This window comes from Mus caroli, unplaced genomic scaffold (assembly GCF_978045245.1).
Source record: "Mus caroli unplaced genomic scaffold, Mus_caroli_1 scaffold_1, whole genome shotgun sequence".
Lineage (NCBI taxonomy): Eukaryota > Metazoa > Chordata > Mammalia > Rodentia > Muridae > Mus > Mus caroli.
Genome location: NW_028227256.1, coordinates 163,981,822 through 164,009,116, shown reverse-complemented (window position 1 = coordinate 164,009,116; position 27,295 = coordinate 163,981,822). Strand labels below are relative to the sequence as shown.

Below are 27,295 nucleotides of genomic sequence, written 5' to 3'. Positions count from 1 at the left end.
TTGAGGTTTTACTTACGTGAAGGAAACACATGAATCTTTTTGTTATTGTTCTTTGAGATAGGGCTTCTCTGTGTAGCCCTGGCTCTCCTGGAACTCACTCTGTAGACCAGGCTGGCCTCAAGCTCAGAGATACACCTAATTCTGTCTTCTGAGTGTTGGGATTAAAGGCATATGACCCCCTCTCCCTCCCCAACACACACCACCTGTCAAATCCTTTCTTCTTAATTTAGAAGTTACCTCCATTTTAAAAGTTATATAAGTGATTATATATGTATAATATATATATATTTCACAAATCAAGTCACATATATGAGTTCAGTTACAATTTAAAGTTAAGTCACATATGTGGGTTCAGTTATAATTTATGAGTTAAATCATACATGTGAGTTCAGTTCAATGGAAGGGAACTCACCAATGGACAAATCCATTCCCAATATAGGAGTTCTCATAACCGTGTTAGAAAACGAAGCTTTGGTCTAAACACATAGGAAGAATTCTGCCCAACTGTTCTGTCCACATGAAAAAAAAATGGAAGCACAAGGGTGTGAGTTGTCCCTGAGAATTAAAAACAAAAGGATATGGAGCCAGAAAGTGGGGTGGGGGGTGCAAGATGACTCAGTTTGACACTGGGAATGTAGCACAACAAACCTCACAGTCTCATGCACTCAGGATGTCTTTCCTGCTTGTACTGAAAAGACAGCACAGGTTGGCAACTATCTTAGTCATTTGAGGTTTCTGCAAGAAAAAAAAGTCACAGATTCTACAGCCTCATCTTTGTAAATTTCTTTCCCACAGTTTTAGAACCTAGGAAGTCCAGGGTGAAGGTACTAGTTCCTGCACTCCTGGTAAAGTAATTTTTCCTGGATTATAGGTGGATGTCCTGTTGCTGTGTTCTCCCCATCACAAAGAAAGAAATCAAGCTTTCTCCTGTTTCCACCATCATGACTTAATTACCTCCTGTCCCGGCTAACTTTAATTATCAACTTGACTGAGCCTAGAGTCATCAGACAAGAGATCAGCTTGGCTTGTTGGTACATCTATGGGGAATTGTCTTCGTTAATTGATGTAGGAGTTCCAAGCTCATGGGTATCACTTGATCAGGTGTCCCTGGCGTGTATAAGAAAGCTAGCATGGTCCTGACAGTGAGTTAAAGAGCAGTGTTCTTCTGCAGCTTCTGGCTCCATCTTCCTCTTTTGAGTTCCTTTCCTGATTTCCCTCAGGGATGGACTGTGATCTGGAAGTGTAAGCAAATAAATTCATTCCTGCCCTAAGCTGCTTGCAGTCTGAGAGTTTTATCCCAACAGAGGGAAACTAGAACATAGCTCAAAAGTCTACATACATATCCAAAGACCGTAACCATGACATTCAGGATTAGTGAATAGAGGACTAGGGTTTCGGGCACAAACAGTCCACAGAACCAGAGAAACAAAGAATTCTCCTGAAGAGGGAAGGCACCTTGCCCAACATACAGTATTTTTCTCAAAAGGTTCTCAACCTTTCCAATACTTCAACCCTTTAATACAGTTCCTCGTGTCATGAGTTCCCCCTCCAACCATAATATTATTTGTGTTGCTACTTCATAACTGTAGTTTTGCTACTGTTATGAATCACAGTATAAGTATTTTTGGAGATAGAGGTTTGCCAAAGGGGTCGATCAAGATGCGCAGGTTGAGAACCTTAAATCTAGAGCCTCTGGCAACAAAGCAGAAAATTAATACAGTAGAACACAGCGCCTGCAGTGGGAGAGGAGACATGGAGATACTGGAGCGATCAAGGAAAGACACTAAAGGTATTTTCTAACTAAGGTGGCAGCACAGATGGGTTTATAAGTCCAAAACAAGTGAAGCCAAGAAGTTGTCCAGGGCTTTAGTGGGATTTGTCACTGAGCTGCAGTGGAAATAACCTCTCTGGTGTCCTGGGTGAGGATGCTCTGTCTGAGAAGTCTGGCAGCAGAGCAGAGCTGGAGAGCTGCTTTTTCATGCTTTTATAACCACAGGAGAAGAATATGGATAACTTTTTTGTTTGGTTTTCCCATTTCTATTAGTATCTTTTACCTCCTTTGGGTGAGTTGTTTTTATCCCACTGTGTTAGATTTTCACCACTATAATGAAAATATTAGAAATAATGAATTTATAAAGAGAAGACATTTATTAGGTTTTGGAAGTTCCAGCCCATGGTCAATTGGCCCTCTTGCTTTGATGAGCCAGGAAGTAGAGAAGGGCTAAACACCCACAATTCCCCAAAAGGAAACACCCCTAATGATCAAAGGATCATTTCCTAGCCGACACTGTCTCCCAAAGTTCCAGTGCGTCCCAATAGTTCCAAAAGCATTTGACACTAGAGCCTTGGGGAGATACTCCTGGTGTAAGTGGACTTGCCTCTTTCTGATCACAATGATTATTTAAAATGTGAGCATGGGACTCAACATGGGTAAATCAGTAACTAGGATTATTCTTTTTAGTAAAGTCATTCCCATGTCTGGTTGAATACATTCATAAAATGTTCTTCTTGGACTGCTAGTGCCATATTCCTGCCTTGAAGAGAAAGACTAGTTTCCCTGGAGGAAGCCATAGATGCTACGTATAGATATAGGAGATAAGTAGATGCAGGTGATGATGCCCTCAGTGAGGTTCATACCCAGCTCCTATAGACCTTCCGTTCTTCAAGTCACTGCAGGATCTTCCTATAAGCCACTTATAATCCTTCTGCTTTAAAAATAACTTGTTAGTCTGGATTGGCTTTCTGTCATTTGTAGCCACAAGATTTCTTATGTTCCTTTCCTTTAATTGAAAATAGATTTTTATATAATATAATCTGATTATGAGTTCCCCTCCCCTAGCCTTTCCCACATCTTCTCTGCTTCCTTACCTACCCAAAACCATACCCTTTCTCTCTCTCCCTCTCCCTCTCCCTCTCCCTCTCCCTCTCCCTCTCCCTCTCTCTCTCTCTCTCTCTCTCTCTCTCTCTCTCTCTCTCTCTCTCTCTCTCATTAGAAATCAGGCATCTAAAAAAACCCCTAAACTAGAATGAAAACAAAAACAAAAATGAAAACAGAAGAGGACAAAACAAGGCAAACAAACAAACAGTAAAAAGAGCCAAAGAAAAAGCAGAAGAAACACATTTAGATGCAGACACACAAACATTCCATAAAAACACACCATAATATAGAAGCAAAAGACCTGTACCAGATACAGTATTATGAGAGAGAAAAACCCAAACCAAACCAAACAACCAAAACAAAACCCTCCAAAAAATACCATGGAAATTGTTTTGCCTTAGCCATCTACTGGTGAGCATGGGACCTGTCCTTTAGTGTGGTTTGTATACCAAGTAAGATTCTACTGGGATAAAATAACTTCTCTTGAGAGTGGTTATCAAGTGGAGATAGAGTCTAGGATGGAGTCTGTGTCCACTTCCCCTCTCAGCTCTGTGATCCCCTTGGGCTTAGAACTGTACAGGACCAGTACATCTGCCTGGCTGTGTCTAGAAGGCCTTCTGTTGGTGTTTTCCAGCACCACTGCCTTTTGCAGTATTTAGCTGCCTGAACCCAGAGGAGAGGGACTTACTGGGGACACCCTACTTAGGACTGAGTATTCCAAGGTTTCTCACCCTCTGCACATTGTCTGGCTGTGGGTCTCTGTATTGGTCCCGTCTGCTGCAGGAGGAAGCTTCCCTGACGATGGCTGAGCAAGGCACTGCTCTAGGAGTGTAGCAGAGTCTTTAGGAGTTGTTTTATGGCTATGTTTCTTTAGCAGAAAAGTAGTATTTGCTTTTGCCCTAGGTCCCTGGACTTTCTAGTCTCATGGTTTTGGTACCTGAGCAGTGTCAGAAAAGGCAAAGATTTTTCTGAGCAGAGCACCAGTAACACACACACTATGATCAACAATGAATACAGGAGACTTCATGGAACTTAAGGGATTCTGCATGCAAAGGCCACCGTCCTCTGGATAAAGCAGCAGCCTATAAAATGGGGTGTGAGTTTTTAATAACTACACATAGGACAGAGGGGTAACATTTAATATATAAAGGATGAAGAGTAGACATCAAGAAAACAAATAACCCAGTTGGAAATGGGGTGTATATCTAGGCAGAGAGTTCTAAAAAGATGAAACACAGATGTCTGAGATATACCTACTGTTCAACATCCTGAGTCATCGGGGAAATACAAACCAAAACTACTCAGAGATTTCACCTTTCACCAGTTAGAATGGCAAAGGTCAATAAAACAAATGACATCTCATGCTGGCAAGGATGCCAAGTAAGGGCTGGAGGCGAAAACTTGTACAGGCACTACAGGAACCAGTGTGCAGTTCCTCAGGAAGATGGGAATAGAACTACCTCAAGATCCAACTTGGGCAAATACCCAAACTACCCTACCACAAAGGCTTTTGCTCCGTCATGTTCATTGATGCTCTACCTGTAATAGCCAGGAATTGGAAACAGCCTCGGTATCTGTCAATGGATTACTGGAATTAAAAAAAAGTGGGGTACACTTACACAGAAGAAAATTACTTGGCCATTAAAACAAACTGAAAACAAAACAACAGAAGGAAGAGGAGGAGAAGCAGGAAGAGAAGGAGGAGGAGAAATAGTCATGAAATTCCCATGGATGGATGTAGAAAACAATTATTCTGAGTGAGGTACCACAGACCCAAAAAGATAAATACAGTATTGTCTTAGTCACTATTCTATTGATGTGAGAAGACACCATAACCATGGCAGCTCTTATAAGAAAGCATTTAATTGAGGGTTGCTTACAGTTTCAGAGGTTTAGTCTATTACCAGTATGGCAGGAAGCATGGTGGCAGACATGGTGCCGGAGAAGGGGCTGAGCATTCTACATCTGGATCCACAGGCAGCAGGAAGAGAGAAACACGGCCCTGGCTTGGGTCCTTGAAACCTCAAAGCCCATCTCCTAGTGACACTTCTTCCAACATGACCACACCTACCCCAACAAGGCCACTCCTAATCCCTTCCAAGTAATAGCACTCCCTAATAATTAAACATTCAAACATATGATTCTTTGGGGGCCATTTTTATTCAAAGTACCCCACAGGTGCACACACACACACACACATGGGGGCAGGGAGACTGGAACAGGAGGATTAAATTCAGAGGGGAGTAAAAATAAGGGCCATTTAAAGAGCCATATGAAAGCCTAATACAGTAGAAGCTTCTTGAAATATATACATATATGGAATGAATCTAAATGAAATCACCAAATAACAGGGGAGATGGAGCCCCAACTGGATACCACCCATCACCATATGAAGCTTCCAGTACTAAGAATGAGTTACATCTAATCAAGTTGTTGGCCAAAAGGGTCCCATGGAAACCCCAAACAACCCAGGCTACTACCAAGGCTATTGGTTGCTATCCACAAACAGATGGTAAGACCCTAGAGCTGAAGACAACACCTATATAATTTACTGAACATGGAGGCGAAGTCAAGATGGTGCCTACCTACAGCCTTCATTCCTATAGCCTAGTATTCATGGTACTGGAAGACACTACTGGAGGAGAAACACCAAACCCAGCTACAAACCAGTCTACAAAAGATGCTCTGCCTGCAAGATGTGACAGTGCAATAGTGACACCTGGACGCATGTACATATGATCAATGCCAAAAGACTGAGTAGATTTATACACATATGTGCATGTCAGTGTGCATGTGTGTGTAGGCATATGGTAATGTGAGCACGTGTGGTGTGTATAGCAATAATAATTAGAGATCACGAATTTGGAAGGGGGGGCATGGGACTGGTTGGAGGGTGAGGAAGGAGTAGGAGTGATATAGGTACAGTGCTAGTCATGAAGGAAGGATATATGTGAATTAACTTATCACATGTACCCTATAAATCATATTACATGTGCCAAAAACTATTCATGTGGGGGTTGTAAGCCTCTCTGTGTTATGCTTTGCATAATTTCTATATTATGTTTTCAAGGTAAACTCCTCTGGGTACCACGTGAAGAAAAACTGAGCACTTGTGAGTAGACATACTATATGGGAGCACATGCTTAGAGGAAACTAACTCTCTCTCTCCAAGGAGCCATTGATCACTCGTAGTTCTTTGTGTAAGGGGGGTACACATGAGCAGCTTTTTAAGAACCCTAAGCTCTTCCGCCTCTGTCCAGCATGCTGACTCTTGGAAAGTTAAAAAAGATTCATGCTTTCCAGTGAATGTATGCCACTAGATGGCGTGTCAAGACAATTCATGTCCCTTGGCTGGCCTTGCAAGCTCCTCTACTCCTGCCATGTTGGGTGAGTCATCTCAGGCTACCTGAAAGGCATTCAGGAAATGCTTAAAACGAATTCAGTAGAGAACGGTTCTTGCACCTTCATGGCATGAGGCTAAGCGTTAGGATGTCTCTACCAGGAGATTCTGAAACTACCCCACCTCTTATTGCTTTGATTTAAAGGTACATAAAAACTCTGATTAGATTTAGCCAAAGTGAAGGAAAGTGGATGGTTTAGTTTCTCCGTATTCTATCTCATACTTTGGGTCTAATCTTTTCCTGAATGAGATTGAGATCTGTAATTTCTGTAGTCCCTTCGCACACTTAATGATCTGTTCACAGTTGGCCTCTAGAATCAGCTTATATCAGATATTTAAATAGCCATTGTTTTTCAAAGATCCAATTCTGAACTGTATGTAAATCTGAGTCTCCCTAACCATTCTGTTTTATCTTATTACAAATTGCTATGCTTTATTATTTTTTTTCTTCACAGCACGGTCCAGTTCTTGCTCAATTTCCCCTTAACCTTAGACTTTCTGATCTAAATATATATATTTGGGAGAGTAGGCTACTTTAAAAATTAGAAAAGGTCTTTCTTGACTGAAACCAACACATTATGATATGTTCAAAATTAAAAAAAAACACAAGAAATCATGAACAACAGTGAGCAAATTAGCAATCTCCAAAATTAAAGGTACAGACAGTATAGGTATTGAAATATAATCCATAAAATTTAATATTATTATATTGATTGCAAAGAAATAAAAGGGAATTGTACATAAGAATAAGCTGGCACAATCAAAATGACTACATACAAAAAGAAAAACAAATAAAACTAAGTTGAACACCCAGAACTGAAAAGTATATTAGAATTAGGACTAGAAGCCAGGCATGGTGGCACATGCCTTTAATCCCAGCACTTGGGAGGCAGAGGCAGGAGGATTTCTGAGTTCGATGCCAGTCTGGTCTACAAAGTGAGTTCCAGGACAGCCAGGGCTACACAGAGAAACCCTGTCTCAAAAAACCAAAAATAAATAAATAAATAAATAAATAAATAAATAAATAAATAAATAAATAAAATAAAAAGAAGAAGAAGAAGAAGAATTGGGACTGGAATCAGCTGATGAGAACATAGAAAACTGTAAGATAAACATGAAGAAATTACGCAGAATAGAGAGCTGAAGACAAAGAAAGAGAAATCGTGAAGATTATATTAAGAAACACAGAGAGTAGAACAAAAAGATGAAGCATTTAATTGGATTTGTCAAAAGAGAGTTTGGAGATGAAATATTTGATGCGTTAATAGCTTAAAGTTTTCCATATTTGATAAGAAGCCAGCCCACGGACTGAGGAAGCACAGTCCCGGTTGTAATAAATAAAAAGAAACCCACAGTAGCATATTCTTTAAAACCTAAGAACACTAGAGACAAGGTCAAAGTTGAAAAGTATCCTGAAGCACAAGGTAGATTGCTGACAAAGGGAAAGCAATTGGGTTGACAAGATGTCTCAAAAGCACCCCTGGGGATCAGAAGGAACGAAACCCATGACTTCAGTTTGGTGAAGAAAAAGTGACTTCTGTCATCAGTGAGATTCCCTTTGGGGAACAATAACAAGACACTGTGATTGACAGCAACAAACCAACAGCATAATCCACCAAGGGACCAGCACAAAAGAAAATTTCCTTCAGGAAGAAAAACAGTTCATCCAGAAAATCTATAATGTAGCCAGAAAAGATTTATAGGGGGAGATGTGGGGAGGAAAGATTCTAAACATACTTGAGAAATTTAAAAATATTATTTTATAAGGGCTGGAAAAATCAAGATGGAATTAAAACATTAGCCAAATAGCAGGAAGTCCAGAAGAGGTATGAGTTTAACTGCTTTAGAGTCTATTTTTAAATTAAACCTACATGGAAATATTTTAACAGAATTACTAAAAGAAGAGAGTTAAACCCAAACGTTTCAAGCAAAGACAGGTTTTCTGGAATCTCTTGACAGGACCTGGCCATCAAAGAGATTAATAGCTCCACGAGCTACTTACTGCTGTTTATGCTCACAAAGGTTTTTTAATTGCCTTCCCTTAATTATGGTACTGAGGACTTTCCAAATCTCTTCAGAAACTAAAATGTCCTCCCACGGAACGGCTCTCCTCTCCCTTCTCTAAAGAGTCAGGCAAAGGTTCTTTTCCTGAATATGAGCCAGCTACCATCATTGTCCAACTACCATATCTACATATGTAGATAACATAGTCCTGATGTCTCAGCGGGTGTCAGTAGAATTCACCCAGCCCGCAGCTCACTAAAGTCTGCTGGAACACACATTAGCTGCCAACATCTGCCTCTACAGCACTTAGACCATTCTTTGGGGAGTGTGTATATTGTTATTATTATTATTATTATTAATCATTGTTATTATTTAGATAGCAGTACTAAGCACTGAGCTTCATAATGCCAGTTCCATACAGGTCACTTCGTATGATTTTTTTTTTTTTAATCTTGGAGAGCGCACTAACTGTAAGATTGTAACATAATTAATTGAGTTCTTTATAACAAAAGTAGATGAAATGCTTTATTTACTTTAAAACATTACAATCAAATGCACTTTGTATGTATGACACAGGAAAAGAAAACCATGAGTGACAGTGATATAAATGTTTCAGTTTTGATGTCACAGACAAGGCACAAAAACAACTGGGCAGGTGACTCTCATGAAGTAGGCGTCTTTGCACCCGACTCTTTTGATGGCATGGTTTTTATTTTCACAAGGAAATTTCTCATGGAGTAGTGTCTAAAATCTTTGTTAATAAACACGACAAGAAAGAAGCTAGGGGTATCTTTCCCAACGTTTTAGATAAAAGGAGTCGTACCACATTTACCCCTGTCCAGTCAGACCCACCAAAAAACTTGAACATGACTTTTAGCTCAACTGCCACAACTTTATCCTTCTCATCTTCTTTATCCCCCTCTAGATCTGGACCTTGAGTTCTACCTAAAAAAAAATGTATCTCAAAATATAGTGAAGATGACAGCTCCTGCCCACAGCCATGGAATTCTGAGCCTGGATGAATCTGTAGCTTGGCTTAGAAATTCCTCTTTGAGAAGAATGCGGAAAGTGGCAACCCTTTTGTTGAAGCTTTTCCCCTCACAGCTTGATGCTGATGATGAAGATCCTCCCCAGCAAAGGCACCTCCCTCTCAAGGCAGATTTCAAGGAACCTACTGTGGATAGATGAAGTGGCAAATGCCTGCCTTCATAGCTTCTCCTCACCAATGGTGTGTGAGTGAATATTGAGTCAGGGTTCTCCCCACTATCCATCTGCTTGGGAAGAGAACACACTAGAGGCTGGGCCTGTGATTACTGTAGGCTTGGGACCTGGACAGTCAGAAGGCCATCTAAAGACTAAAAGCTATTTGGCAATAGGTGATCACTTGGCACACTTTCAGACCCAGCTCCACATTGGGTAAGATGGGAAAACAGTGGGCTTGCTGTGAAGAACAAATGTGCCCCGTTGATGCCAACCTCACGCTGTTGCTTAAAGCATCTCGGCTTCTTCTTACTCACCTTTGATGCCACTGGGCCTTTGAGCTTCACAGGTAATCCCAAGTGACTAGGAGGTAGGGTCCTGGTAGGGAACCTTTTGCTTTCTAAGACCTTAGAATTTCCATGGGTGATTCCTGTACTCTATACATCACTTCTAAACTTACATAAGATTCTGGCTGCAATTAAATCAGTTTTGGAATAGGTAATATATATTTTACTATTTTTTCTCCACCCACTTTTGGTCCTAGCATGAAAGTTATGTTATTAGCAAAGCTGTTAATTTGTACCCTTTAAAAATGATTTACGTTTGCCATTTTCTCTGATGGCTTTTTTTTTTCTATTCATGAGCTAAGTTTTATTCAGGATGGTAAGGGAATAAGAAAATAGTCTGTAATTCCTGTTGTCTGATCTCAGCCTGTCACAACACATCACTATTCTGGGAGTTGGAACATGTCAAGAAGTCTCCCGGGGAGGTCCTCCAACCCCCTCCCTTTAAATGTTTCCTTTCAGCTGGACTCTGGCGAGCCAGTCTCCAGTGTCATAGCTGGGACTGCTGGGTGCCACACCAGTGCCAGACCCAGGGGAGTTAGAGGGACCTCACAGTGATATTGGAATGAAATAATCCACAGCACAAATAATATTCCTGGCCAGCAGATAGGGGTGCACCAGAGGTATGATCCAGTATAGCACCACCCAAATGCATCTACCACAAGGCACTCTGAAAGGATATGTTCAGAGTACAAATCCTTACTCCAAATCCACCCATCCATTCTCCAAGGTACAGTCCAACAGCATTTGTGACAGTGGCAGTCAGTAATCCTTGTGTTTTTTTTTCATTGTTATTTTCGCTGTTTGGTTCTTTAAGGCAGAGTATCATACAGCCCAGGTTGACCTTCCTTGAACTCACTATGTAGCCAAGGATGACCTTGAACTTGTAACTCTCCCAGATGTTGGGATCACAGGCATGTGCCACTACCCCTAGTTTATAGTGCTAGGGATTGAACCAGGGCTTTGTGCATGCTAATCAAGAGCTCTACCAACTGAGCCACATCCCAGTCCCACAGGCAAGTAATTGTTTTACCAAGTGTTTTTAAATGCTTTATTTCTTTGTTAGGTGTGTATTTTGCCTTCGTGTGTGTGTGTGTGTGTGTGTGTGTGTGTGTGTGTGTGTGTGTTTACAGTACCCGCAGAAGCCAGAAGAGGATATCAGATCCCCTAGAACTGGTGCTGGGAGTCTCCATGTGCTGAAAAATGAATGTGGGTCCTCTGGAAGGGTAGCCAGCACACGTAATCACAGAGCCCCTTTCTTTTTCAGTTTTTAACAATGTATTTATTTTTATTTTGTGTGTCTGAGAGGTTTTGATGGTACATATGTGTACCATGTGAGTTCAGTGCTCCCAGATGCTCTATGAGATCAGCGGGTCCCTGGAATTGAACTTACAGACAGCTGTGAGCATTAGTAGAGTGCTGGTCAAACTCGGGTCCTCCGCTAAAGCAGTGTTTCTGACTGTTGAGCCATCTCTCTCCAGTCCCTAGGCAAGTAATCCTTATGTCTAGGCAATTTTGTAAGACACAGATCCAGCAGGAAAGGCCTATAGATTGGGAATCTAAAGACCTGACAGGTTTGTGACTCCATAAATGTGGGTGATGGCTTATCCATCTATTTAGAAATGGATGGAGAGCGGAGGAACCAAAGCGGTGACTGTTACTCCAGTCCTCTCAAAGACTGCTTCGGATCTAACCAGATTTTTATATGTAGCGCCAGCCCCCTCTCACCCTGGGGTGCCCACCCCTACACCACATGAGAAGGGAGATGAGGTTCCCAACTCATGTGAGGTGCTACTGCACCCCAAGCTGTAGATACAAGTGCCAGGAGGACTAAATCCCAAGCTCCCCTGGGCTTGCTTGGATGGAAGAACTGAATACAGTTCTGTGTCTCCTAATGAGTCTATACATAGCCTAGAGAAGAGCTCTGAGCACCAGGGGACCTCTCCTGCCACCTGCTTCCATACTCCCTCCTCCAGCTTGTCCCTGACTCAGCTGTGAGTCACAGGCAGAGACAGAAGCTCCTGCAGGGGGCCTCTACTCTTCCCCCCTCCCTGAGGCCACTCATCCCTTTCTCTTCTCCTTCACCTCCTTTCAGCTCAGACTTCTACAGCCTGGCTTTGCAGATCACTGAGCATGTCCTAAAAATGGGATGGATGGATAAACACACAACACTTAAATATCAAAATATTCCCATTTAAGGTTTTTTTTTTTTAAAGAAAGCTTTAAATCTCTGGGTTTATTATAATTTATCCATAGCACTATTTCTTATCATATGCATAAAATATACTCATCCTTTCTTGGGCATGACTTATCTTCCTTCTTAAATTGTAGGCGATCGGTGGATGGAGAACACCTCTTATATGACACTTTGCTTATGCCCTAGAAAAACAGGAAAGGAACTAATACGCATAGGCACTTCCTGTGCAGGACACAGTATTTGGAGAAGAAACAAAGGGGTGTGTAAAGAAATGTCCAGGGCACCGAGGGTGGCCAGCTTAGCCTTGTCCATTCAGATCGTCTCCTATCCACAGACCCAGAAGCAACTGAGTTTCCTCTGTACTGAAGGTGGGGAAGCCCACGTGACTCGTGCCCTATAAAGAACAATCTGTGCTCCACTTTCCCCCGTTATATTGAAAGCCTGTTATCTTCTCTACATTGAATTTTTTTTAAAAAAATTTGTCAGCCTATAGACTTGTTGTCTTTAGAACCTTAAGTTTCCAATTTTAACTTTTTTCTTTAATTCATTGCTCCCTCAGCTTTCCCCAAGCTCATACATGCCCCTGGCTCTATAAAGCAATATATTTGGTCTCTGTAGCCTGTGCTATGGGGCTCTTTGGTGCTAAGAAGCCTGACACAGTGCTCAGTATAACAATAGCTACTGCAGCTATCCAATATTCTTCAAAAGTGCCTGAGCAAGTTGAAATCAAAAGCTGGTGACTAAGAAGTGATGTTTTTGCCATATTGATTTAGAGCCCAAACAGACAGATCAGACCTAGGTGTTCTGAGGCCAGGGACACTAGCAAGTCTAAAACTCAGCACCAGAGTTATGGCTTTTGTCTTCCAGCCCTTGGAAGTGCCAGCATTGGGCTGAAGTATCCTCCTGATCCATCTAGGGCAGGCCAAAGCAACCGTGAAGTCCTTTGGCAGGCCAGTTCTCCTCTAAGTAATGATTCTAACCCCCAACACCCACCCTAACCCAGCAGCTCTTACACCACTCGCAGAGAACCTTTTCTGGAAATCTCATGAAGTACAATGGATGCTAACAGAATGGACTCTGGAATTCCAGTCACGTGGCCATGGAAATACTGACCAGTGAATCAGAGACTACATGTAGATCAATAAGTAGAAGTAGACCACCACTGGATTAGGGGATAGCAAGCATCTCCTTGCTCCAGTCGCTTCATCCAGTCAGGTGTCTCACCACAATAATGCAGATTGAAAAGTCTGCTAACAAAAGTGAAGGTTGTGTGACACCCAATGAAGGTTGTGTGACACCCAAGGTTGGATGAGTGACCAACCAGAGACAAATATTCTGACAGGTTTATCGTCGATGATAAACGAACGCATAGGAATACTGAATGTCTCCTCTCAAGCGGGAATCTCCAGTTTGGGCTCGGCTCAGCTAGGCAGTTCTTTTGTTGGTCGTGGCTAGATGTTCTTCCAAGTCTGCTTAAAGTTGATAAGATGGGCACAGATAATGACGGTAGTGACCAGGCTCTTCTCTTATCATGTAGGATAGTCGAGGTGCATTTGGTAGGGCCTGTGGCAGCAAGAGGACAAATCCCTTCACAGGAACATGAGAGGGGAAGAGTTTGTGACCACTACCTGCAAAAGTTCGATTTGGGATTCAGGCAAAATCAATTTTTTTTTCCAACAGCAGGAAGAGGAAGTGCTGTCTTTCTTTTCCCCAAAGCATCAATAGTGGCGGGCCAGTGAGGCCAAAAGATGTGGACACCACATTCTCTGGTGCCCAACAGCTGCGGAATCAGGATGGTAGAAATAATTCTTAAGTGAAGTACAAATCCAAAAATAAAAACAAAAACAAATCTGAGTGTGTTTGTGGGGAAACAACCCACATTCAAAATATAATGAGCCTACATATCATTTCCTGTTCATTTTGCATCACTGACTTCTGCTTTTCTTCTCTCTCAAATGTTTGTTTGAAGCATCTGTCAAAGGCACCTGATGACAAGCTATTCACACTGAAGCATGGAGTGGAACACCCTCAGAGGCACCAGCCCTGAAAAGACCAGGAGAGGGAGGGAAGAGAGGGACCTGTGTGGGTTGGGCGGCAGAGGGGGTGATGGATCTTAGGATTGTCACTGTGTGCGACAGAAAGATGAAACGCAGTTTGTGTCCTCTGAATGGAAAAGGAAAGACCACTTAAGATGGTTTTTCAAAATGCTCTCCTGTGTTTGTCCCAGCCACTTAGAATTGTGAGTCAGAGCAGCAAATTGAAGCCATTTCTGTGATTGCCCAGGAGGTCACGGCCAGTACGCTCACTAAAGGCCTTCTGATTTTAGCATAACAAGACTCATTGACCAGTGACTGGAAGCAAGGGGATACAAGGTACATTTTACCATTTATCTCTCTTGTGAGCAGACGGTCTTCTAACAGTAGTAGTAAATTCCTGTCTAAGCACAGAACAGCATTCGTAGAAAAACATACTGCAGGCATAGGTAATTTCTAGAGATCAGGGGTTCAAAGCTACCAGCTTCAGAACTGGATGCAGAGTCTTGTTTCTGCTAAGGAAATGGGGGGTGTGGGGGGGTGTAAGATAAACTTGATGGGTTATTACGTGGTATGTTCTCAAAGAGCGTTTTCTTGGTAAGTTGCTCGAGATAGATGGGCACTAAGATTTGAAATCAGCCTTATTAAAGGAGGATCCCTTGCCAAAGCAGAGATCAGCAAAGCTTCCAACGTGGTTGCTGGCCAGAGAAGGTCCTAGGCTTGCCGGCTTTCAGATTTGGGTCTTGTCTCCATAGTCTGCATCTGATTTCCAGGCATCCAGAGAGGTGTCTTATAAGTATCAGACTACAAGGGACATCCTGGTTGGAAAGTCGCCCTAGGGAAAAAGCAAAAAGAGCCCACCGTTAACCCACAGACTGAGAAAGCAACAGACACAACTGGTGGCTAACTGGGCAGAGCTGAAAACCTGATCAAAACCAGGCACACCTTGACTCTAGACTTTGTTAGATTTCTGGTGATTATCCCAAAGCCCAGAAAATACTAAAGCCAACATATGTCAGATAGAACCCAGTTCCATGGCCTCAGAATAGCTTGGCATTGTCTTAAGAATACTGGCATGTGGATGGTGTGCCGTTGATCTGACGTCTCCTGGGAGTTTCTTCCTCACTCACAGTACCTTCCTTGGTCATTGCATGTCTCTAGTTTCAAGAACAAGCAAAGTGGCTGGGCGTGGTGGCACACGCCTTTAATCCCAGCACTCGGGAGGCAGAGGCAGGCGGATTTCTGAGTTTGAGGCCAGCCTGGTCTACAAAGTGAGCTCCAGGACAGCCAGGGCTACACAGAGAAACCCTGTCTCGAAAAGCAAAAAAGCAAAAAAAAAAAAAAAAAAAAAAAGAACAAGCAAAGCGCTTAGGCACTTGGGGGAAATGAATATAATGTCGAACACCTATTTCCTGTTCACTCTCCTGCTCCCCATACAGTATACTGAAAAGTGCCCAGAGCTGAGGATGCAGCTCAGTGATAGAGAACTTGTCTAGCACAGGCAAGGCCCTGGGTTCGAGCTCCAGTGAAAAGGAAAAAAGGCAGGAAGGTAGGCAGGCCAACCCAACGGAGAGTCTGGAAAATAGTGCTGTCAGGTTAGCTGACAAACAGAAATTCTCGAGCATGGAGAGTGATATAAAAAGTGTATGGCAGGGGAGGGGTGCAGGAGTACTTTGGTGCCTCCCTGTGGACACGTGACTGTTTCCCCAATGTTTCCGAAGTCCAGAGCTCTTTCAGGGGCTGAAGGAAAAGTAGACTTCTCTTGAGTGTACAGAGAAAGCAATGAAGTCTATGTCCGTCCATGTACAAGAGAACTGAGCAGAAGCAAAGACTCCTGTCACACATGCAAGGTAATGACTCGACTCAGTAGACACTCACTCAACAGGAAGAAGTGGCTCTTTTGTAAATAGCCATCACTCTGGAATGTCCGCATTAAGCATGCACAAAATAGCTTGCACGCAGTCCACAGAAACTCCGGGTAAAGGCTAGCGGGAATGTGAGCCCTTTGAAGGTCTTTTCCTACAATCACCTATACATTATCTACTTTAAAAAATATGTTTTGTTGATGTTGCCATCTCTTGAGGGTCCCACCCTTACTTCCTCCACCTGACCCTGGATAGAGTGAAACTGATGACTCAGCCTCCACCATATTTTCCGCCAGGGGGCCTTGCAACCTCACAACTCACCCACCCCACCCCCACCCCCATTCCCGGACCCAGCTCGAGAGAGATCGGGGTGAGCCCTCACGGGTTTCTTGGCGGGCTCCTTTTTCCTCCTCTTCTCCGAGTTGCTGTGGAAGGACAGGTCACGCCCACGGTAGGACGGGCCCCGGCTCAGCTCTCCGCGGCTCAGCTCCAGCTCGCTGTAGGGTGGCAGCGCGTCCTCATCCGCCGCGTCGTCCTCGTCTTCGCCCTCGCTGGCCCCAGCCTTGTATGTGGCTGGCGGCGACCAGGCATAGTAGGATGCGCTGCGCGGGCCCAGCTGCGCGCCCAGCTTGGACGGCGTCTCCAGGCTGCCCCCGCGGCTGCTGCTCTCCGGCCGCGCCTGGCGCTCCAGCACGCTGCTCAGGTACGAGTGATCGTACTTGGGCGCGGTGCCCGGGGTCCGGCTCACCAGGCGCGGCAGAGGCGCATCCTCCGGCGGCCGGCGGCGTGCGGGTGCAGGGCTGTAGGTCCAGCCGCGCTCCCCGTCTCCCGGCGGCTCGCGACTGCGTCCGCGCCCGTAGTACTCATCCAGCGAGCCGTCCTGGTAGAAGGCACCGTGGGCCCGCGACTCCGAGCGCTCGAAGCGGCTCCCGGCCCGCGCCTCGTGGCTGTTGCCATTGGCGCGCCGCGACCGCTGGCCGTAAGAGTCTGCGAAGGCTGCCAGTTCGTCCATCGACACGGCCGGCACGCCCGTGGCAAAGTTCTTCCGCGACAACATCTCGGATTTGGAGCGCTGCTGGCTGCGGGCAGATGGTCACTGGTTACTGCATGGAACCCTTGCAGCGCACCCCTGGAGTTTCAGGGGCCCAGCTGAATCTTACCCCTCAGCCCAGCAGGATGAATCAACTTTGGCACCTTTCGTGCTGCGAATTCAGCCAGAGCAATCCTGGCTCTCTCATGAGTTTGTGTGGAAGACCAGAATGGTTGTGTTATCTGAAAATACCTTGTGATCTGTGTAGTGCCGAAACACACAGATCAGCTTGTGATCGTGATGAGACCCCTGGGTGACAGCCACATGTCTTACTTCACCCACCCTCACAACCACAGCAAACAGCAACACACAGCTCTGGTCCCAGGAGACCAGAAATAATTGGTAACATAGAAAGGACTGTATCTCTCTCTGGGGCAGGGACCAAGCTGCCTATTAAGTCAAGAGGCCTGAGACCTCTGTAGTGGGTAAAGGAAATGGGGGGGGGGTAACCTACTGTCCTCCAAGGAAAGATAATGAGTGCAGGCATGCCATTCAGGAATCAAGCTGTCACACAGATTATTAAATGTTGCTTGGACTTATCACCCTGGGCAAGTTCCTTAGCATCTGGAACTTTCTATTTCCTGGCCTTAAAATAGGAACATCAACAGTAGCTGCTTTTTAGAAGTATAAGGCTTAATTACAAGAGATGGTGGCATGATTATCATTCTTTTGATAAATGATCAGGGTGGTGAAGATAGTGGGTTCTTTAAAGGTTCTAGGATAAAACATATGGAGAGAGTGTCTGTGCTCATTACTGGGCCCAAGACACTCATTTCAAAAAGGCTTAACTGGTTACTTCTCACACACAGTATCACAGGTTGTAATATATGTAAGAGATATTCCACAGTCTATAGAAACAGAAGAACAGACACACAGTGGTCCCTTCCCACCCATGGTCGTCACCTGTGCCTGAAGCTCTCACGGTCCTCTTTGTTATACTCCAAGGCTGGCCCCCTGTTGGTCCCACTGTTGCCTCCCATGACACCTGACCAGTAGTCGGGATTGCTTTCCAGGTCTCCAGACATAGGGAACTGCTTATTCCGCATCTGGTGGTAAGACTGGCGGAAATTGCTGTCATCATCATGCAGGGAGCTGAGTTCCGAGATGGTGTTGTTATCTGCAGGAACAAAAGCAGGCACCATAGTTTTCTAAATGGTTGGAAGGGAGTGCTGCTAAGGGCTGAGATCGCATTTTCCGGAATCTTCTGCCTGGGAGCCCTGGTCCTGAGCAGTGTGAGCTGTAGATGCTCACAGGTGATATTTGTGTTACTCAGCAGGAATTGGCTCCAGCTCAAACCCAACTTGCTTACAGAGAGGGAGGCTTCCTACATGCTGTTCTTGGAATAGGGAGACAATTGTCTTTGTTCTACCTAAGGCAGGCTTCCCGGAACTGGGGCTGTCTGCAGCTGGCCTCCTAGTGCATCTCCCTTGTTCAAATGTTTTTCTCTGTCCTATATAATCACTGCGGTGAACTTCAATGATTCAGGCTATGTTGGGCCAAGAGAGGAAGGGAAAAAAAGCCACTACTAATAGCATGTTCTCTACTGCTGGCCCAGTCCCAAAAGGGGGTCTTTAGAGCCAGTATGAACCCCGTGCTTTAGAAGAGGCCCATTCTGTTCTCCAAATGGCTCAAAGTCAAGGTGAAGGACATATACCTTGGTTTCAGCTCACTTACCTTTTAGACCACGCTCCTGCTGTGTAATGCCCTGCCCAAGGATCACCAGACCTACATAAGGCCTGGGTAGACCTGTTTCCCTCCCTACCAAAGGATTGCAGGTGTTTGTGGTTGTGAGTGGCTAGGCCAGAAGTTTGGAAGGTGGACTTAGCCTTTGTGTCCACTGGGCTGTAGCTTGAACTCTAGCCCCTGCCTAAAAAAAGGAAGAAAGATGCGGTCACAGATTTCTCACTTCCTAGCTTTGTGCAGAAGTACTTATGAACTAGGACTGGAGTTACGATGTAGGCTAGAAAAATAACAGAAATTTCGATTATTTTAAAAAAAAACCTTAGAAATATATTGAATTTCCTTTTACTTAAACAAATCTAGTGAACCTATTTGTAATGTAACTGAATCCACTTGTTTTCTAAATCTTTTAACTGAGACTTTGAAAATATTATTAAAGACAACATTTACTAGTCCTTGCTGCTGAGTGAAAGGTGAAGCCAAAATTAGATGTGGGAGGCAGAGATATGGTCTCTCAGGTTCCCTCTGCCTCCCCTCCATCCTCTGTGGTACAAGGAGGACCAGAGGAATTTTTTTACAACAGCAGGACCTCCTAGTGACCTCCTAGTGTTGTCTTACCGAGAGAGAGCACACAGGAATGATAATTTACTCGTGGGATCATTTGGTATTAAATTATAACACATTTAAACATAAACCACTTAGAGAAAGATGATGATGATGATGATGATGATGATGATGTGTGTGTGTGTGTGTGTGTGTATGTGTGTGTGTGGTACATGCCTATGTGTATGTCTCCAGCGGACTTGTGTTCACCTAATTCTCTCACTGAATTTGGAGCTAGGCTGGTGTCCGGAAAACCCCGGTATCCTCTCTTCTCTGCCCCATTACAGAGCTGGAGTTACAGGAGACTGCAACCATGTCTATCTTTTTACATAGATGCCAGGATCTACACCAAGGTCCCCAAGCCCGCACAGGAAGCACTCTTATACACCAAGCCATCTCTCCAGCCTTTATGCCTATTTTAAAAGGAAGCAGCTCACAGACTATTGGTTAAAATCTACAATGTTCCCTCACAGTTCCCATGAGTCCCAATTCTAGTAGGCATACAGGGGTGGGGGGTGGGGAGCTTTAGAACACACTCAATGAGAACATTGCAAAACAATATTGTTGGCTCAGAATTTTCTCGAAATTTCAAGGGATACTTGACCTTTTTCATTTCTCCAGATTGTAAGAACTATCACCATTGGACCACTCATAGTAACAAGCTACCCAGGGCGTATGTTACACTAAAATTTTTGCCAAGTAGAATATGACATCAATGTCGCCCTTGACAGAAATAATATTGCCAGTCTGGGACAGGAATACACTAACATTTTCTGTAAAGGACCAGCCATGGAATAAACATTTTAAGCTTTGCTAGCCATACTGGTTATAACCATTCAGTTCCACCATTCAACAAGAAGTTATAGAACACATGCAAGCAAATTAGCCTGACTGTGTACCAATAAAACTTTATTTAAAAAACCAGAAATTGTTATATATACTTGTGCCCAGGAGATACTGTTTGCAGACTCCTGCTCTAGACATCCCAAGAATATAAGCAACCAGAAGTGACTACCACTTATAAGGGTTACACAAAGGAGAACCACAGTGGCCAATAAATTCAAGAACCTGGACTTCACACCCCAATTCTTACAAAATCTGTGAAGCCAAGGTATCTATCTTATGAGATTTTTAAAATTGCCCCAGTCCATGATCTGCCCTGCTATTCAGAATAGAGCCAACCTCCAGCGTGAACTCTATTCCTGAGTCAGTCCACACAGCCGTGTACTGTCAAGCTGCAGGTACTAGGTGGTCTGGGTTCCAGTCTTATCCCTGGCCACATGCTGGCACTGGTATTATCACAGTGGGGAGGCCAGTTGGGGCTTAGCTCAAAAGCATTTTTGTGTGAGTCACAAGATTGGAAACCATTCTATGTGAGTTTTTCTAATTCCATCACTACACTCCCTGAGCTTCTGCTTCCTCATCTGAACACTGCACAGGCTGGGATTCCTTTCCACTCTAAGGCCCCACTAGGCTGAGACCAGCCAGTTTCTGAATACCTTTCGGATCACGGTAGTCAGCCGAGATAAGTCACACACACTCCATTCCATTCTTTTGATCTCCGTCACTACATTAACTTTTCCTCTAAGTGGTGATACCTGGCTTCCCCTTGATCTAGGACTCTCCCTGTCTCTGTCCTCCTAACAGAGATCCATGACAACACTGTTACAACCAGCTCGTCAAGTGTGGTGACATCTGCATTCCTGACATTCCAATCTGGAGATGGTCTTTTTATAGTCCAGGAGGTGGGAGGATGCAGCAATGGCTGCAACCCAGACGGGATGAATTTAGAATTGTAAACTGGGTGGAATATGTTGTCCTTAATCTGAATAAAGTTCCTCTAGTCTGGGACTGTTTTCCCAACAGCTCCATCAAGTCTCTTGTTGGTTCCAAGAAGAAGAGGGTTCAAAGAAAGTGCCTAGTGACCTCACTACCAGGCTTGCCAGCACCCTCTTGATAATTAGCCCATCCGAGTCAGACCTGCCCTGTTCTGCCTCCCATGATAGACAGTAATTTGGAACCCACTCTAAAGATTCAGCAGTGTCAGCTGCAGCCTCCAAGGGCTTTGGATAAGTTAAGGGTTGGGGCCATGCCACCAACAGACTTAGTAATTAAACGGTTCTTTGACAAAAAGTGCAGCCTCGTTGCTTACCCCCAAATCTCTGCGGTTTGGACATCTCACAGGGGTGCCAGCCTCTTTTTCCTAGATTTATTTACTAGACTTCTTCTTTCACTCTCATTGAAGCCTCCATGTGGCAAGTCAGCATCTGGGTTGTTCAATGCAAGAACCCTTCAGGTTGGAAAAATCTCCTACTGCGTATTTACTTCTTGAATGTGCCTATGTGTACATGCATTTGAGCTCATAAATGTAAATGTGAGAGGTTGACATAATATCTTCCTTGATATTCTTGACCTTAGGTTTTGAGAAAGGCTCTCTCACTGAACCTGAGCTCTCTGACTGAGTAGAACGGGTGCCCACTGAGCTCCAGGGATTGGCTTGCCTCTGCCAGCTCAGGGCCAGGGCTAGAGCAGTCATCTGTTGGCTCTGGATGCCGAGGTCTCAGCATGGGTCCTCGTGCTTGCACTAATGCAGGGGATCCGAGCCCACACTTGCTCAGCAATAGCTTTACTGATGGAGCCACCCCACATTGTGAGTCACTATTTTTGAGGATTGCTTATGGAGTCTTATAAGGGGACTGTTCTAATGAAACATTTTAAAACCAGGATTCTAAGGCCACAGCAATGGACACAGACTGCCCCACAACCACACACGCTTCCACTAGAATCCCCTTCTATTCCCTTCCGTGTTCTCAGAAGTACTTTTGTGGTAGTGTTACAAGCACACCTGCTGGCTCGGAGCTTCAAATCTGATGACCTCGGCCCCCAAACCCCCACCATCTCATCTTCAGCTGCCAAATCCTTAATGAAGCACAGATCACATGAAACTAACAGATGCTCACATCTGCCTCTCATCCTCCTGGCTGGATCAAACTGAGCCAGCTCCTTCTCGACATAGTACAGGACCTTCATGGAGTCTCTCTCTTTGTCAGCCTGGATCCGGTAACCTTTGCGAACTGTTGGAGAAAGCACAGGAGGGTGAGCTAAACACAGGAAAAGCAAGAACAGGAGGCCTCCATTTTTTTTTCTTCTTTTTAACCAAGCAGAAAAACATGGTTCCCAGTTAGAACAATTGCCCAGAAATAGTAAACTACAGTTTATACACAGGGGGCACACTTGAGATCCTCAATCAGGGGTTGCCATTAGGACGAAGGTCCTGGAAGTGAACAAGCAAACCCGCTGCAGTGTGCTTTCATTCATTTGCTATCCTGTCCCTCCTGTTGTCTGACCTTCTACAGCTATACTAAAGGCTCCTCTCTCTGCATAGCTTTTTTGAGTTCTGGAGGAGGAGCAAGCTCATGCTATTAGGAAGAGAAAGAGACCCCATTCTCGGCTTAGGGCCCATGTCACTCTCCAGCAGGAAGTCCACACCTTCCCTTGGTAGAAGTGCACGTAACTTTAAGACACATCTCCAAGCATCACAGATCTCCACAAAGGCAGGCTGAAACCCTCTAGTTGCCTGGGAGATGACAAAAAAAAAAAAAAAAAAAAGCCTTAAGCTGGATGGTGCGTGCCTAAGAGCTAATATTAGATTCTAGACTCCATACACAGAGGCGCAAAACAAGCTGCACAACACAGAGATTTCTAATCACACTTCCAGTTTATCTCCTTAACATTTTCCTTTTAGGAAGAGGAATGCCATATTTCAGATGTGACTAAATTAACTTGACCTGCTGCTTTGTGGTTAGAGACAGGTGTTATTTTTTTCAGGGCTTAATAAAAAAGAAAAGAAAAGAAAAAGCAAAAAAAAGCAGGTTAACACCATCCTCTGCGTCTCCATCAGTCCCAGTGTCAGAGACGAAGGCTGTTTCTGCCTGCATCACGTAACTCTAGCCCAACACCAGCCCAAGGGGTGACAAGACAACAGGCATAGCGGACAAATAGGGGGGAAATGAGGATGAGGAGAGGGCACCAGGGGCAACTGGACAATACTTACTGGATGCTGGCAATGTGCCAGGTCCTCTGCTGAATGCTTACCAGGATGGTTGTTCCTCACGATCACACAAGTAGGGACTGTTGTCCCTGCACGTAACATTACGTTTTAAAGTTTTAAAGGTGGCTTAAGTAGCCAAATTTTGTGGTTGAAAACTCACTCTGGCAAAGGAGGATTTTAGGGCATGGCGAGGAACACTGGGCAGCACTGGGCATGGAATCGTGGGATCTCACTGACTGAGGCTTAACTGGATTAGGGCGACATACCTCTCTAAATTGTAGAGGGAGATGCAGGGTTTGTTTGTCTTTGGTTGGTTGGTTGGTTGGTTGGTTGGTTGGTTGGTTGGTTGGTTGGTTTGGTTGGTGGGTTGGTAGGTTGAAAAGAGGCAAATGAAGAAGGCAAGATAATAAAACGTGAAGTAGGTAGCACACATGGTCTTCAGACCACACCAGGGAGGGTAAGGTTTGAGGCACAGGCCTATCTTCTATCTGGCAGTGGTGCACAGAATGAGAATAAAGAAAACACAGAATGTGTATGCATCCAATAAAAGAGATGTTTTATGTCTCTGGATGCCCAAAGCTCTTCACATAAAAGATTGAGATAAAATTCTACAGGGCTCTAATCACAACCCAGGCACTGAAGGAGAAAGCCGCCCACACATCCTCTTGCAGGTGCACAGACTTCCCATGTGAGAGAACACTGGGCAGGCCGTGTCCATCTCAACATGTGAAATGACTTAGAAAGAGAAAATTAATGAGTTCTCAGCACATACTTCTCTGTGGCACCTTCTTCCAGAGGTTAGGTCCATCCGTAAACCCTACACAGAAGGAATTATTAGCAGAGATGAATTTATTTATCAAGCTACACATTCTTCCATCTCTGCAGAGGTGTTTACAGAGTGGTACAGACAGTTCAATTAAAATGCAATTATCCCACAGAACTGCTATGTCTGTGGCAAGGCAGCTATGTCTGAAGGATGAGGTGCAGGGTTGAGAAACAGGGGTCTGGGCGTGCTGAGGCTGGTTTAGTGAGGGACCTCCAGAGAATGAAGACCCACCAGGACTCCATGTTTCCATGTAATTACTTCAAGAAGAGAGGCAACTGAAAGCAAGTAGCTGGGACACTGAAGTGATCTAGAATGAATCGGAGCATCTTAAATGCCACCTCATCCAAAGACAGTCCTTTGGTTCTTATAATTTTGTCTCTTTCTGTTCCAGTCTTTTTCCCAACTTAAAAAATCACTTGATTTGAATTTGTATTATAGGCCTTAATATATTCTAGTTTGTTCCAAGTTCTTTATATAGATGCCTATAATCTTCTTAAAAATTTTGAAGACATTATAATTTAAGATTTGCATGTGCCTAAGACTGTGCTTTATATATAACAAATACTGAGGATTTGTTGAGTGTCTCCCAGCCTATGGAGGGGGTTCATGACTTCTACGGAAAGTGTATTGTTGGTGTTAATCCATAGGCTGTAATCTCCCAGAAGACAATTACTAGATTTCTCTGTTCGCCTATGTAACTCTGGTATCTAGCACAGAGCCTGGCACATTTTAGACGCTCAAAGCATGCACATTCAAATGAATGGATGAAGGCATGATTAAATGGGTGAATGAATGAATGAATGAAAACTGTGACTAGCAGTGTTTTGTGGGGTACAAAATATGGCACAGGAAGCCATACTTTGGTTTACTGGAGAATTTTAACCAGGAAGGGAAGGGTTCAAATGGGAGTCTGGGGAAGCAAGAAGGTTTTGTGTCTGTCATTATTGGTGATCATTTTCTAAGAAAAGGTCATCAGTATGACTGTCGGCTTTAGGGAGGGGTTTCCTCTACCTGCAGTCCACGCTCTGCCTAGGCGTTCTTAATATGAGAAGCACTTTTACAGCAAACCTTTAGTGACACCAAAATAAAGGTCATGGGTTAGAGAGGGTTGGTACTACATATAACTAGGTACTAGCTATCTCCCAGAAGAGGGGGGAACAGCTATGCTGAGCCACAGTTGGGGGAGCTGGGACTAGAGTTTAGATCATTTTCAGTGTCATAAGAAAAAAAATTACACTCCTCATTATGATACAGATTAGATTGTATGTATGAGTTATCAATTTCCGAGAATATACAGTAACTACCGCCCCATGGGAAGAGAACAGTTTTAGCTTTCAAGACTGTCATTTAAAAGAGACTCCACTGTGCCATAATATTTCAACTTTGACTTCTCCACCACAGCAGCCTGGAGACTTCAGAGATTTAAATTCTTCTAATTTGTCAAAAGACAGAGGCAGACGACTGCTCTCCAGACTTAGAGCAGCATCCGTTGGGTTTTAGTTGCCAAAAATCAAGACAATTCTCCCTTTAAAGGGTGTGGATATTTTTATATAAAATTATAAGCTGCAAGGTTGATTGTAGAGCACACTCAATTCTTCCTGCATTTCCACAGAATCTGGCTCCGTGTCTCGTATGTGCTCAAGAGCACATGAGTCACCAGAAAAATCTTTCCCATCCTCTCTGACAATGTGGTTCTCCTTTCTGACTGTGCTACAGTTTCTCTATATACAACTCCGTATTTCTTACCCATTTTACTTCCTTTAACAAACCGCCAGCAACGATCCTGACAGACTACAATTTTCTAATTTCTTTGCGAGCTGGGGAAATTCATACTTTTTTTTTTTAAATGGCTGGCTTTGAACTTGCTATGCATTCCAGGTTGGTCTCAAACTCATGGCTCCTCTTGCCTCTGCTTCCTGAGTGCTGGGGTTATCCCTTGATTTGTAAAAAGGTAGAGTCATGTGTTGTGGCACATGCCTTTCATCCATGGAATACTGAGACCAGAGAATTGCCCTGAGTTGGTGCTAGCTTGGATTATACAACACTTTTGAAGCCATCCAAGGTCATATAGTGTGTGTGTGTGTGTGTGTGTGTGTGTGCACTCATGGAATTGTATCAGGTTGGTTTTTATCTATAATTTAAAGACAGGAGAACATTTTGAAGTGTAGTCGTGTTTTAATAAGAAATGTCCTAGACTGTTGGCTGAAATCCAGCACATTTAGTCCAGCGTGACTTTTTCCTGCTGGTTGTTTCAGCTCAGGGTCACGGATGATTTATTTCTGTTTTCCAGTTCAGCCTGGTCCCAGCCCTTTGGTTGTGTGGTTCTTCATGCCTCAGCCTCTCTCTTATTCCTTTTCCAACTTTACTAGAGAGAGGACATTAGAAAATTGCCTATGATGCCAAACTATAATCTCAAAAAAATCCTTGTCATTTAAGCTGCTATTTTGACCTAATTAAGGCTAGATTTTTTTTCCAACCAATTTCCTCATTTATAAGGCGAATCTGACTTAGAAACCCTGTGCAGGCGGCCTCCAAGGTGTGCGTGCTTCCATGGATCTAGGTTTGTCCTTCCTGTCCTATCTTAATGAGCTCAGTAAGGCTGTTTATGGATGATGGAACAGCTGCCAGATTCCACCCCCAGGGTGACAGCAGCTCAAATGTGGGAGAACTGAGTCTTAAAATTTGCATATTCTGTATACATACAGTAGGCATATATATATAGAGAGAGACACACACACCCATCTCTATTAATTTTAAAATGAGATTTCAAAATCCTCCTTGTCTACTCCATTCTTTTGTCAGCAGGATGAATGGAGTCCCAGTATATTCAGATAAAAATGGGTGAGAGCAGGGCAGGAGTAAGGGGAGGAGCTGATGTCAGGAAGCAAGGCAGAAGGAAGTGGCAGCAAGGACCAAGATAATTATGGAAGAGGTGGAGGGAAATAAAACAGCTCAAGGTTAAAGTATAATCGGAAGCCCTTGGTGACAGACTGGACAAGAGGAGTGAAGAGTAAGGAGTTCCTGCTTATACCTTGAGCTGTTAGGCAGACAGTGAGTGATGCTACCCGCTAAGATGAGTTATATAGACTCTGGTTTGTAGTAGAAAAGCAAAAGGGGGTTGGGG

At 43.9% G+C, this 27,295-nt stretch overlaps 1 protein-coding gene across 5 annotated transcripts in view; it reads right to left on the bottom strand.

Annotated features, from left to right (window-relative positions):
- Positions 1 to 10,105: 10,105 nt before the first annotated feature.
- The window catches only part of Ildr2 (immunoglobulin like domain containing receptor 2), a 69,003-nt gene continuing 51,813 nt past the window's right edge, over positions 10,106 to 27,295 (bottom strand). For all 5 annotated transcript variants that reach the window (XM_021168537.3, XM_021168551.3, XM_021168546.3 and 2 more), the window contains 4 exons: positions 22,255 to 22,368; positions 17,915 to 18,128; positions 16,304 to 17,000; positions 10,106 to 14,891 (listed from right to left, as the gene is read on the bottom strand). In XM_021168537.3, coding sequence (XP_021024196.1) covers positions 14,856 to 14,891; positions 16,304 to 17,000; positions 17,915 to 18,128; positions 22,255 to 22,368 — 1,061 coding nt within the window. In that variant the 3' untranslated portion in view covers positions 10,106 to 14,855. The remainder of the gene's footprint in view (positions 14,892 to 16,303; positions 17,001 to 17,914; positions 18,129 to 22,254; positions 22,369 to 27,295) is intronic.